The 14,096-nt window shown below is 34.7% G+C and overlaps 1 protein-coding gene across 1 annotated transcript in view; it reads right to left on the bottom strand.

The window, feature by feature from the left end:
- Nucleotides 1–3,645: 3,645 nt before the first annotated feature.
- LOC121413070 overlaps nucleotides 3,646–14,096 on the bottom strand; it is a 32,732-nt gene continuing 22,281 nt past the window's right edge. The window contains exons 7-11 of the mRNA XM_041605830.1: nucleotides 9,892–10,074; nucleotides 6,148–6,312; nucleotides 5,315–5,479; nucleotides 4,482–4,646; nucleotides 3,646–3,837 (exon numbers count right to left, since the gene is read on the bottom strand). Of these exons, the coding sequence (XP_041461764.1) occupies nucleotides 3,646–3,837; nucleotides 4,482–4,646; nucleotides 5,315–5,479; nucleotides 6,148–6,312; nucleotides 9,892–10,074 (870 nt within the window). The remainder of the gene's footprint in view (nucleotides 3,838–4,481; nucleotides 4,647–5,314; nucleotides 5,480–6,147; nucleotides 6,313–9,891; nucleotides 10,075–14,096) is intronic.

The following is a 14,096-nucleotide window of genomic DNA, read 5'->3' as shown; positions in this document are numbered from 1 at the left end:
TTGACGATTTAAAATGATTTATTAGCGGGCTAGCAAAATACACATTTTAGTTTGTTTTGATTTTGAAAGGGGGCGTGGTTGCCCGAGAAAGGGCTCGTGACCCGACCCGTAAAGGGCGGGGCAGCGCTTTTTGGCGCCCGCGCCAAAGAATTTGGGCACAATGCCAGACATTTGCCGCGGTTGAGCTATGCGCGGATAAAAGTGCGGGGAATGCTTCATTTTCGTTTTGGCTTTCAATGAAGAGAGATGACGGTGCATGTGTAAAGCGTGCTTACAAAATTCCCACCTCCTCCCCATTACCATCCTCTAGTTATAATTAAGGGGGATGTTGACATATATATCGTGGGGGGATTCTTGCATATTATGGATATGGTTGTGTATTTATTGTCCTTGTGCATTCTTAATGTTATTTTGTTTATTTAGTTTTTGTTTGCAAGGAAGAAGTCAATTCGAAATTACTATGAAGCAGGTTATGCCTCAAACGTTCATGTGAGTTGTCATAAAAATCCAAGTTATGGATGGTTATAGAAAAATCTGGGGATTGAAATTATAATTTTCTCAGGTCATTTGAGAAGAAATGTTTATGAATTCATAATTTCTATGTATGTTTTATTTTCCTCTACCATGAGCATTATATATGAAGAAATGTTTGATAAGATTGCATAGGCTTCATTTCAGATAAAGTTATTTCTCGGGTCTGCATCGGACTCCTTAGGAATTAGACGGAAGTATTGTCCCAATTTTTAGGCTTCTTCAAGTTCAGCCGAATGTTCAGGTCTTTAGGCGTAGTATGTTGGTATACTTATGTGAATTTGTATGGTAATTTTGTCATGGTGTATTTATTATTAATACTGCCCACCTTTGGTATAGGAAGCAGCTCACGCATCAGTCAGATTTGAGTTATGGTTTTTAAATATCTGTTGTGTGCTGCCCGTTCAGGCAGAAATTGTGAAGAAATGATCGTTTTGGGGAAAGATATTGAAGAAAATATTATTTAGTTTAATTGCATTGATGTATATGTTAATGACGAACACGCATTGGTCATTTACAACGAGTGATACTTTCGTACCTTGCTTCCCTTTGCCAGAGTATGGCCATATTAGTGAATTTCGTTTGGTGAAACAAATTTCTTTCTGAATTCAATTTCCTTTATTAAAGTTCCTTTAAGGGGCTCAATATTTTCAGTGGGATGAAAATTGGATACCTATAGTTGGCTTGAATACCAGCAGTAGTTGATCTTGGCAAAGTGTGATTAGGGGGGGGGGGGGGGTACAAGTACTTTTGCATTTATATTTTCCAGGGAAGTTGTATTTGTTGAATCTATATGATACTCTATAATGAATGGTGTATGAAGTAGTTGGAGGGTGATGGTATACTTTTCATGGTTAATTTCAGAATCTAGGCAGAGCCTAGGCTGATAGAAGAGCGTAACACGAATCCAAATTCGAGGGTGTTTGACCTGGTCGCACACCAATCCTAACAACGATCGTCGTGCATAAGTGGGCCGTAAGGGAATTTTATCCTCCTGTCCTATTTTGGCCAGTGGGCAGGCGGGTTTTCGCCCTTACTCGTTTTTGGGAGGAGTGTTGACGCCTTGTGTGTTGTTGAAAAACAAGCAGTTGAAGTTCTGGGGGCATGATTTCAGTAAGAGGCGCATTATTAAAGTACCTCCTTTTTTCCTTTCCATGGCAGGGCAGGCATGTGGATTTTAATCAATTATGTTATGTTATTATGTAAGTTGCAGGTCCCCACTCGTTACCTAGGTGAGGGGGACCTATTTGTACATACAAATGTTTGAGAACGCTGTTAAACTGAAATAATTGTGTCATGCTTAAAGTTTAATCTTAGCCTGACCTGATCTTAAAGGCGGGCAGGCTGGTCTATAGTCATGGGCATTCATATATCTCTATATGCTATATTTATGTCATCTGTAATCCACCGATAGCTCATAATTAATAGCTGTGCTGGGATTCCGGTCCGGCTAGCAGGGAACCAGTGGGAAAACAGCCATGAATTTTAAACATTGAAGAACTTACGAGGGGGGCCTTCTAGCCGGGGGTTTAACCCCTCTCCGAGGAGCTTATTAAACAAGGGTATCGGTTGGTTACAGACATTATCGGTATATGTATATGTGATGATATTCATACACTGTACACAAAAAGCAGAATTGGTAAAGATGCACATTCATCTCTATTTTCATTAAAGCCACGACAAATCGCAATTCACTTGTTCTTGTTGTTTTGTTAGCCGTGAATAAATGACCGCTAAACCTCGGTTTCGTTTATTCTGGGGCGTACTGTATAGAGAAGGACCAGAACGAAAATGTCACGCACCACATTTTGGGAAAATTTATCCTGCTAAAATATCCCGCATAACACACCTTTATTTAATCTGCTAAGTGTTAAACCTTAATCTGCATTACGAAGTGTAAGTGTTATATATCCGAAAGTAAATTTAGATAACAACTTTGCGTAATTGGGTAAAACTTACAGGCCTATTCGTCATGTGATACATATTTATCATGACTATACTAGTAATGCAGACGAGGTTAATGGGTCAATCAGTTTTAATACTCGATATGTTTTCAAAAGAAATTTAGCTTTGATAAAATGCTGTCCAAACCTCCGAAATTGTAAAAAAAAGCCCTCATCAAAACACAATACGATTCGAAAATTAAAAAATTGTAAAAAAAAAAGCCCTCATCAAAACACAATACGATTCGAAAATTAATAGGAAAAAACACATACATCTGATTGCATTATGCTTAAATCATCAGTTCATTATGTATCATTTGGTAGAGCTCAAGAATCAAATAAGGGGGCACTAATCCCTTACTCATTTGTTCTAGATTCTTTAACGAAAATGTAAACAATGGCCGAAAGACTTATACAATTGGTTCATGGCTACTGTTAACTATTAATTGACAATTGATATATTAACAATTCAGTATAGATATGAACAATATCGATTTGTACAGTTAATCATAGCCTCATTAGACATGATGTCAATAGAATGAGGATTATTAAAAAAGATTAAAACTTGTATGGCTTTTTTGTACTACATTTTTCATGTAAAACCTCCTAACATATATTATTTTTATTATATCATTTACGAAACAACACACCAATCTAGTATGGCTGCAATCATGGTAATAAACATTGTTATCATAATCATGATAATAAAAAAATCTTAATGGAAATCGCGTTTTGCATATCTGCTTACATTCCATCCTCCGTATTTTTGAAAGTATCGGCCTGATTATTAATTGAAAATACACCATAAAAACTTAAGGTGAAATATATAGTCGTTTTAGTCAGATTTTAGGTTTGATAAATATAATTATTCATTTAATATCAAGCATTGCAAGTGGCTATATGAAACACAATAGCACCAATCAAACCAAGCTGCTGAATAAAATGTTCATAACACTCTATAATTAATTGAACTAAGAAAGGTGCTACTTTAATACCTGAAACATACTTGAAAGAATCAAATAAGATTTACAAGAATAACAATTCAGTATAGATATGTACAATTTCACCTTATATGAGGCATCATAGCCCCATTAGACAAATTAATGGCAGCCAAATGAGGAGCATGAACAAAAATCAAAACTTGTATGGTTTGCTTGTAAGTGCTACTTTTTTACATGTAAAAACCTCCTAACATTACCTTTGCAGTTGATGCCATCGATGATGATGTTGAGTAGAAGTCATCATGATACTGACCGTAGAGTGTGAGGTTATTCAGATGATTCATCTTACAGATGAACTGAGCGAGATCACGTGATGCAGACGGACGTTTACTGAGATTCTCATTGTGATGAAGAATCTCAATCTGATATAATAGTAACATAAAGATGAAATCAAGATTACTGTACATTAATACGTACACAGAAATGTGAATATCATCCAGGAAACAATACACCAATCTAGTATGGCAGTAATCATGGTAATACAAAAAGATATCATAATATAAAATCTTCATCGAAATTGCGTTTTGCATATCTGCTAACATACCACACTCCGTATTTATGAAAGTATCGGCCCGATTATTAACTGAAAATACACAATAAATACTTAAGGTGAAATATATAGTCCTTTCAGTAAGATGAAACAAATGTTTGGTTATAGCACAATAACTGGGTGGGTTTATGAGTAAATAACATTCAAAATGTTTTACAAATGATTTAAGGTCTTGATAAATAGATTTACTCATTTAATTTCAAGAATTGCAAGTAGTTTATTGATCACAAAGGCACCAATGAAACCAAAACATGATTTGATATCTGATTTGATATGATATTTACAAGAATAACAATTCAGTAAAGATGTGTACAATTTCACCTTATATGAGGCATCATAGGCCCATTAGATAAATTAATGGCAGCCGAATGAGGAGCATGAACAAAAATCAGAACTTGTATGGTTTGCTTGTAAGTGCTACTTTTTTACATGTAAAAACCTCCTAACATATATTACCTTGGTAGTTGATGCCATCGACGATGATGTTGAGAAGAAGTCATCATGATACCATCCGTAGAGTGTGAGGTTCTTCAGATGATTCATCTTACAGATGAACTGAGCGAAATCACGTGAGGCAGAGGGGCGTTCACTGAGATCACCATCGTGATCAAGAATCTCAATCTGATATAATAGTAACATAAAGATGGAATCAAGGTTACTGTACATTAATACGTACACAGAAATGGGGATATAAAAATCAAATCTAGCATGAATATTATTCACGAAACAACACACCAATCTAGTATGGCTGTAATCATGGTAATACAAAAATATATCATAATATAAAATCTTCATCGAAATTGCGTTTTGCATATCTGCTAACATACCACACTCCGTATTTATGAAAGTATCGGCCCGATTATTAACTGAAAATACACAATAAATACTTAAGGTGAAATATATAGTCCTTTTAGTCTGATGAAACAAATGTTTGGTTATAGCACAATAACTGGGTGGGTTTATGAGTAAATAACATTCAAAATGTTTTACAAATGATTTAAGGTTTTGATAAATAGATTTACTCATTTAATTTCAAGAATTGCAAGTAGTTTATTGATCACAAAAGCACCAATGAAACCAAAACATGATTTGATATCTGATTTGATATGATATTTACAAGAATAACAATTCAGTAAAGATGTGTACAATTTCACCTTATATGAGGCATCATAGGCCCATTAGACAAATTAATGGCAGCCGAATGAGGAGCATGAACAAAAATCAGAACTTGTATGGTTTGCTTGTAAGTGCTACTTTTTTACATGTAAAAACCTCCTAACATATATTACCTTGGTAGTTGATGCCATCGACGATGATGTTGAGAAGAAGTCATCATGATACCAACTGTAGAGTGTGAGGTTCTTCAGATGATTCATCTTACAGATGAACTGAGCGAGATCACGTGATGCAGACGGACGTTCACTGAGATCCTCACTGAGATCAAGAATCTCAATCTGATATAATAGTAACATAAAGATGGAATCAAGGTTACTGTACATTAATACGTACACAGAAATGGGGATATAAAAATCAAATCTAGCATGAATATTATTCAGGAAACAACACACCAATCTAGTATGGCTGTAATCATGGTAATACAAAAAGATATCATAATATAAAATCTTCATCGAAATTGCGTTTTGCATATCTGCTAACATACCACACTCCGTATTTATGAAAGTATCGGCCCGATTATTAACTGAAAATACACAATAAATACTTAAGGTGAAATATATAGTCCTTTTAGTCTGATGAAACAAATGTTTGGTTATAGCACAATAACTGGGTGGGTTTATGAGTAAATAACATTCAAAATGTTTTACAAATGATTTAAGGTTTTGATAAATAGATTTACTCATTTAATTTCAAGAATTGCAAGTAGTTTATTGATCACAAAAGCACCAATGAAACCAAAACATGATTTGATATCTGATTTGATATGATATTTACAAGAATAACAATTCAGTAAAGATGTGTACAATTTCACCTTATATGAGGCATCATAGGCCCATTAGACAAATTAATGGCAGCCGAATGAGGAGCATGAACAAAAATCAGAACTTGTATGGTTTGCTTGTAAGTGCTACTTTTTTACATGTAAAAACCTCCTAACATATATTACCTTGGTAGTTGATGCCATCAACGATGATGTTGAGAAGAAGTCATCATGATACCATCCGTAGAGTGTGAGGTTCTTCAGATGATTCATCTTACAGATGAACTGAGCGAGATCACGTGATGCAGACGGACGTTCACTGAGATCCTCATTGTGATGAAGAATCTCAATCTGATATAATAGTAACATAAAGATGGAATCAAGGTTACTGTACATTAATACGTACACAGAAATGGGGATATAAAAATCAAATCTAGCATGAATATTATTCACGAAACAACACACCAATCTAGTATGGCTGCAATCATGGTAATAAACATTGTTATCATAATCATGATAATAAAAAAATCTTAATGGAAATCGCGTTTTGCATATCCGCTTACTTTCCACACTCCGTATTTTTTAAAGTATCGGCCCGATTATTGATTGAAAATACACGATAAAAACTTAAGGTGAAATATATAGTCGTTTTAGTCAGATTTTAGGTTTTGATAAATAGAATATACCTTTGCAGATGATGCTAAAGATCATTTGAACGTAATATTTTAGACATTATGTACATTACTAGATGGATGCGTCTGATGTTGTTTGTTGTATTAATCGTTTGTTCCTATTTTATACGTAATTGTCAACAGGGGAAAAGAGTAACAAGTAATTGTCTTCAATTATTCAAGAAGGAAAATGTAAAGTACAGTGCGTCACCGAAAAGAGGGACACCGGAATCAAATGTAATTTTTGCCATTAGAATCATAAATTTTCCTCCTAAAATGAATGGAAAGCTAATTATGCTTCGATTCTTGTATTTGATATTCACCTCATCATTTCTATAACGCATGCATGAATGAGTAAAAACAATGGAAAATGGTGCTACCAATCTAATTTGCACGAGAAAATTTGCAATTTTGTGTGAGTTTTTCTGGCTTTTACTGCTATCTGTTTGGATAAAAAATCATACATCGATCAGCCATCTTTTCTTCTTCCATATGAGACCAAAAGCGTAAAATATGATTGACGCAAGGTTAAGAAATGGTTGGATGAAAACATGCTTGGTTTCTACCTATTCGACGGATGGTTGGAAACAACAAGCATCCCCCCCCCGCACGCACACACACAAAACCGTAGACAATAGGCTAACGTTGAATGCTTCTCGGGTTAGGAAAGGAAAGCCCTTAATTGTTGCGGGCTGGGGTATGTCACTCTAAGATGGTGAAATTAAGATTATCATGATTGAGTAAGGGATTGACTGAATTTTTTCTGCTTCTCTTTCAATTCAAACACAAACTCAAGTGAAATATAAAGGACATAAAAGAAAAGGAAATCCACTTTGAAGCAATGTCTGCTCATTTCGGTTTACTGGAATAAATAACGGATTATAATGAAATTATGATAATAATTAAGAATGTTTAACAGAATAATAAAATAATACAAACTGGGCCAAGCGCGTTATGCCTATACACAATCTTTGAACTATACTGATATATCGTTCCTCTGGTATATAACATTAGACAAATTTGAGTTGAAAAAAGTGAATATCCGAATCACTTCATACTGCACTAATTGGAAGAAAATAAGAAACTGAAAGTCTTTGCAGACGATGCCAATGATGATAATGTTGAATAGAACTCGTCATGATATTTCAGACTGTTTGGATAAGATGAGGCATCTTACAAATGAACTGAGCCAGATCACGTGATGCAGACTGACGTTGACTGAGATCAATGTAATTGATGTCAAGATACTCAATCTGGAATAATAGTAACGTGATGAAGCAACAAAAATACATCATCAAACAACGGCCAATATGCGACCCAACGCGGCCTTACCCGGAACAAATTGCAACAAATGATTTTTCAACGGTGTTCTGTACTATTCGACCTCAGGAATAATATACTAAAAATCTACCAAAATCCGCATCCGGGAAAGTGGTTAGTTTTACAAGATGGCGTCCAGGATGGCCGCCATTCACTGAAAATGGATACAACTGACACATTATCCAACCTAGAATCCTATTTCGGTTCATATTCCATGGTCGGGGGGGGGGGGTTAAACATTGATTTAGGGTAGAATGAATAATAGATTTTGATTTTAGATTTATTCATTTTCCGTTCACAAAGCACAACAAAATCAAACAATACACAGTGAAATTTAAAGTACAACATCAATAAGGTATAAACAATGAGAACTAATGCAAACTAAAGTAACTTTGAAAATAATAACTATGTAAAACAGAACGGAGGGGCTTGCCAAGAAAAGCCAAGTTTGTATGGGAGGCAAGCCCCCGTAACCTAGTTTCAATACGTATATTACAAAAATATAGTATAAAGGAGAGACGGAAGACAGTTTAAAAGGAGGCTGTACAAAATATCGAAGGTAACAACGAAAGAGTGAACCAAATTAGAATAAATGATAATAGTAATAGCAATAGAAATAATAAAAAAATAACAACATGGCTACAATGATTTTGATTATGAGGGAAGAACAGAGAGGCAAATGTAGGGAGAGAGGGGGTGCAGGTACAATGGAGGTGCAAAGAGGAGCATGGCAGGTGCGGAAGCAGGTCGGCAGGCAAGTTGTATGCTGGGAGGGAAAAAAATAAATAAATGAAGAAATTGTATATGGTTTTCGTTATGAGCTAGATTGACTTGTTTCTGTAAAGTATTGGCAAATAAGCATCTTTTTAAGGTTATGTTTAAAATTGTGATGCTTGGGGATTCCTTAAAGGCGCTGGGCAAGGAATTCCAATATACGGGACCAGAAAAACAAAAGAATTTTTGCAAGTAAAGTTCGGGTTGGAGGTAGGTGATAGGAGTTTCGTTGTCTTGTAGGATAATCGTGTACAGAGGAGTATTTGCAGAACATAATTGAAAAAAATTGCGGGAAGATCATAGTACATAAATGGAAAGTAATAGAAAAGAAGAGATGGGAAATGGTAAAGACGGCAATGGAGGGCAGACCGTGAAAAGGTGAGTAAAGGGAAAGGGTCATCAAAAGGGGATGTAGATAGAAAATACAGAGAGAAGATTGGGCCAGAAAGATGAAGAAAGTTGTAGAAAAGATTAAAAACAAAAAAACAAAACACGTGAATGCTGTATATGCCTTTCTTGTAACAAAATCAGTTGCAAATAAACAGTGCGTAAAAAAATACTCTTGGAAAAAATCCTGTAAAATTAGACATTTGTAATATCCTGAAGATTTTTCCACATCTTAACATTGGTAAAGATACATTTAAGCAAATTACGATATAACTGTCAAAAAAAAATATTTCGGCTTGAGTGAACACCACTTACTTTTGAAAAGTTAGTGAAAATGATTTGCACAAAACTTTAAAATAGTTATGCGAATAAGTGTAGATCTTAATAATGATGAACAAAAAAATGATTTGAAGATATCTTTTACTATTTTTAACTTAACTTGTTTCATTGCCCAAAATACTTCAAAGGGCTTATACTAATTACTCGGATCGTGTGCGAAATCACTCGGGTTCTGGACTTTGGCGATTTTTGGGGGGGATTTCGATGCAATTTTCTTTTCTATTGGTGTCTTCAATGGGAAACCACACTGAGAAAATAAAGAATAATACAAATGATACAAATTGCGCCAAACGCGTCATGCCTATGCACAATGTTCAAACTAAAATGATATATCATTCTTCTGGTATAAGACATTAGACAAATTTCAGTTGAAGAAAGTTAATATCCTCATCACTTCATACTGCAATAATTGGAAGAAAATAAGAAATTAAAAAGATACCTTTGCAGACGATGCTAATGATGATAATGTTGAATAGAACTCGTCATTAAATGAGGCAACGTACTCTCCACCACAGAGACGAAGTTTCTTGAGATGAGGCATCTTACAAATGAACTGAGCCAGATCACGTGATGCAGACTGACGTTGACTGAGATCAATGTCATTGATGTCAAGATACTCAATCTGGAATAATAGTAACGTGATGAAGCAACAAAAATACATCATCAAACAAGGGCCTGACTAAACCATTAAACTCTATTCTACATTCGATTAAAGAACAAACATGGATCATCGAATCATTGGAAATAACTGTTGGTCGTTCACATAATGTTATGAGAATCACAGTAATTTGCTCTAAAGCCTCTATTAACTATATATGAAAGGAAAATTATTGTTGTATTCATGCTATATTTGATTATGTAATAGAAGGTTGTTAATTTGCCCTTGATATTTTATTAATAAAAAAAATATGGTTGAATTTCATAAGTAAAACGGCCAAGCGCGCTGCCATGAATGCAGTATACAATAGTTGTGCTGATGACTTCAGTTCCCAGCTTTCCTTTGACATAACATGATATCCAATCAATTCAAAATTGAAACATGTGGATTCAATTCAATTCAAACAATGGTTTATTAAACTTGCCTCGCATCCAAAGACTGAATAAAAAACATGTGTCCAATTTACAATGACAGAATAATACTTACAGTACAATTATGAAATGATATAAATCGAATGCAATTACTAGCATTTTTATCATAACACAAGGAAATAAATTGTTGAAAAAAAACATATATTGTATTAAATATTTTAATGTTCAGTACGCACATTTAATTATAACCACTAACAAAGAGGCACATTGGACATAAATGGAAATCATTAGAAAACAAAAAGATGGGAAATAATAAAGACAGCAAAGGGAGGCGGACAGAGAAAAGGTGAGTAAAGTGAAAAGGGTCAATAGATAGAACATAAAGAGAGAAGATTGGGCCAGAAAGACGAAGAAAATTGTGGCAAAGACTAAAAACAAAGCAAACAAAATCACGTGGATGCTGTATATGTCTTTCTTATAACAAAATTAGTTGCAAATATACAGTGCGTATTAAAAAAAAACTCTTATAAAAAATCTTGTAAAATTAGACATTTGCAATATCCTGAAGATTTTTTTGCCACATCCTAACATTGGTACAGATATATTAAAGCAAATTACGATATAACTGTCAACAAATATTTCGGCTTGAGTAAGCACCACTTACCTTTGAAAAGTTAGTGAAAAATTATTTGCACAAGACTTTAAAATAGTTAGGCGAATAAGTGTAGACCGTAATAATGAAGAAGAAAAAAAAATGACTTGAAGACATCTTTTACTATTTTTAACTTAACTTTTTTTATTACCCAAAACACTTCAAGGGGCTTATACTAATCACTCGGGTCGCGTGCGAAATCGCTTGGTTTTTGGATTTCTGGCGGGTTTTTTTTTCGACGCGATTTTTTTTTCCCATCGGTGTCTTCAATGGGACAAACACTCTGGGAAAAGAAAATGAAATTGAAATTCGAGTTTCGTTTTAAACCGGCAAGTGCCTTAAATGATATTACATGATTTCTGTTTTTTTTTCTGTTTAACATATAGACGGGTCAATATACGACCAAACGCGGCCTTACCCGGAACAAATTGCAACAAATGATTTTTCAACGGTGTTCTGTACTATTCGACCTCAGGAATAATATACTAAAAATCTACCAAAATCCGCATCCGGGAAAGTGGTTAGTTTTACAAGATGGCGTCCAGGATGGCCGCCATTCACTGAAAATGGATACAACTGACACATTATCCAACCTAGAATCCTATTTCGGTTCATATTCCATGGTCGGGGGGGGGGGGTTAAAAATTGATTTAGGGTAGAATGAATAATAGATTTTGATTTTAGATTTATTCATTTTCCGTTCACAAAGCACAACAAAATCAAACAATACACAGTGAAATTTAAAGTACAACATCAATCGAAATAAGGTATAAACAATGAGAACTAATGCAAACTAAAGTAACTTTGAAAATAATAACTATGTAAAACAGAACGGAGGGGCTTGCCAAGAAAAGCCAAGTTTGTATGGAAGGCAAGCCCCCGTAACCTAGTTTCAATACGTATATTACGAAAATATAGTATAAAGGAGAGACGGAAGACAGTTTAAAAGGAGGCTGTACAAAATATCGAAGGTAACAACGAAAGAGTGAACCAAATTAGAATAAATGATAATAGTAATAGAAATAATAAAAAAATAACAACATGGCTACAATGATTTTGATTATGAGGGAAGAACAGAGAGGCAAATGTAGGGAGAGAGAGGGTGCAGGTACAATGGAGGTGCTAAGAGGAGCATGGCAGGTGCGGAAACAGGTCGGCAGGCAAGTTGTATGCTGGGAGGAAAAAAAAAATAAATAAATAAATGAAGAAATTGTATATGGTTTTCGTTATGTGGCAGATTGACTTGTTTCTGTAAAGTATTGGCAAATAAGCATCTTTTTAAGGTTATGTTTAAAAATTGTGATGCTTGGGGATTCCTTAAAGGCGCTGGGCAAGGAATTCCAATATACGGGACCAGAAAAAACAAAAGATTTTTTTGCAAGTAAAGTTCGGGTTGGAGGTAGGTGATAGGAGTTTCGTTGTCTTGTAGGATAATCGTGTATATACAGAGGAGTTTTTGCAGAACATAATTGAAAAAATTGCGGGGAGATCATCTTTATTTAGTTTATACATAAATTGGCCGAGTTGGAACAGATATACATCATTAACTTTAAGGATTTTGTTTTCAAAAAATAATTTATTTGTGTGACATCTGAAATGTGTATGAAATATTATCCTAAGTGCTTTTTTCTGTAACAAAAGTATCCTATGTAATTGTGTTTGAATTGCATAACCCCATGCCAAAATACCGTAATTAATGTATGATAATATTAAGGTGTAATATAGTGTAAGTAGTGTACGAGATGGAAGAAAAAATTGGAGTTTGTTGATAATTCCAATATTTTTTGACATTCTTTTGCATATATATTATCGATGTGTGGTTTCCATGACAATTTTTTATCAATAAGTACACCCAAGAATTTTGTTTGAGAAACATTTTCAAGGACGGTGTTTTCAAAAATGAGATTGTCAGGCAAACTATTTACTCTATTACTAAATAACATTTAATTGGTCTTTTGTAAGTTAAGTGAGAGTTTAATAATACTAAATATGTTCATTATTGCGGATTGAAATAATGATTAGAGGGTATTCATTTGTCTCGCAATCTACTATGGTCAATAAGGAAATTCGTGATCACTCTCGCAAAAAGTGTTCACTGGCTTTCTAGGAAATTCGTGATCACTCTCGCAAAAAGTGTTCACTAGCTTACAAGTTCACGAGCTTGACCAATCACACAACGGATCAGTGCCCACCTATTGTTCTCGCGTTTGTGCGTACGGTCTTGGAGGTACATAAATAAATATTTCTGAAAGGATATTGCATGAAAAATGTAATTTCTGGTATTTTGAGTCAATATAAGCGTATTACGTAATTTAATTGATCAGACACGAAAACCACATTCCGAATTAAGCGATCGTTTTGCGCGTAGATTTCATAGGTTCTCATAAACTCTGAGTATAGTCTTTCGTAGTGAATTCTATGTTTAATTCTCAAGAAATTTATTTTTGAATTCTCTTAGAAACGTAACTTTTAAACTCCATTTTTACACAAAGTCCTTACCGTGGGGGGGGGGGGGTCCCACGCCCTCTACCGCTCGATCGCTTCGGTATCTCACGCTGTCAAAAATATTGTGCCCCCTTCGGGATTTTGCCCCCCCAAAACTGAAAGTGTTCCGGCGCGCCTGGATCGAGCTGACAGGCAGACTTTTATAATGCACTTTACTTGGTGACCGTTAGCCCCAATACTTTGCAGTGTGTTTGTTTTGAAGGTGAATACAGTATACTTTTTTCCAATTCGTTGGCTTCGTCAACCAGCCAATGATTTTTTTACGACGTACAGACCTGTAGGCATATTTGTCATGTTTTGAAATTGCATATCGACTTAATAATTTCCATGACTTCCGCCGGCACTAGTGGAAATAATATTATAATGTATTGATCATTGATTGTGCAGCAGATCATAAGCTTAAGATGAATGCTCAGGAGTTAACATGAAAGTTGGATATTACGGATATGCATGACGGT

This window comes from Lytechinus variegatus, chromosome 4, assembly GCF_018143015.1.
Source record: "Lytechinus variegatus isolate NC3 chromosome 4, Lvar_3.0, whole genome shotgun sequence".
Classification (NCBI taxonomy): Eukaryota; Metazoa; Echinodermata; class Echinoidea; order Temnopleuroida; family Toxopneustidae; genus Lytechinus; species Lytechinus variegatus.
The sequence above is the reverse complement of the archived record's forward strand: the minus strand, read 5'-3'. Positions and strand labels throughout refer to the sequence as shown.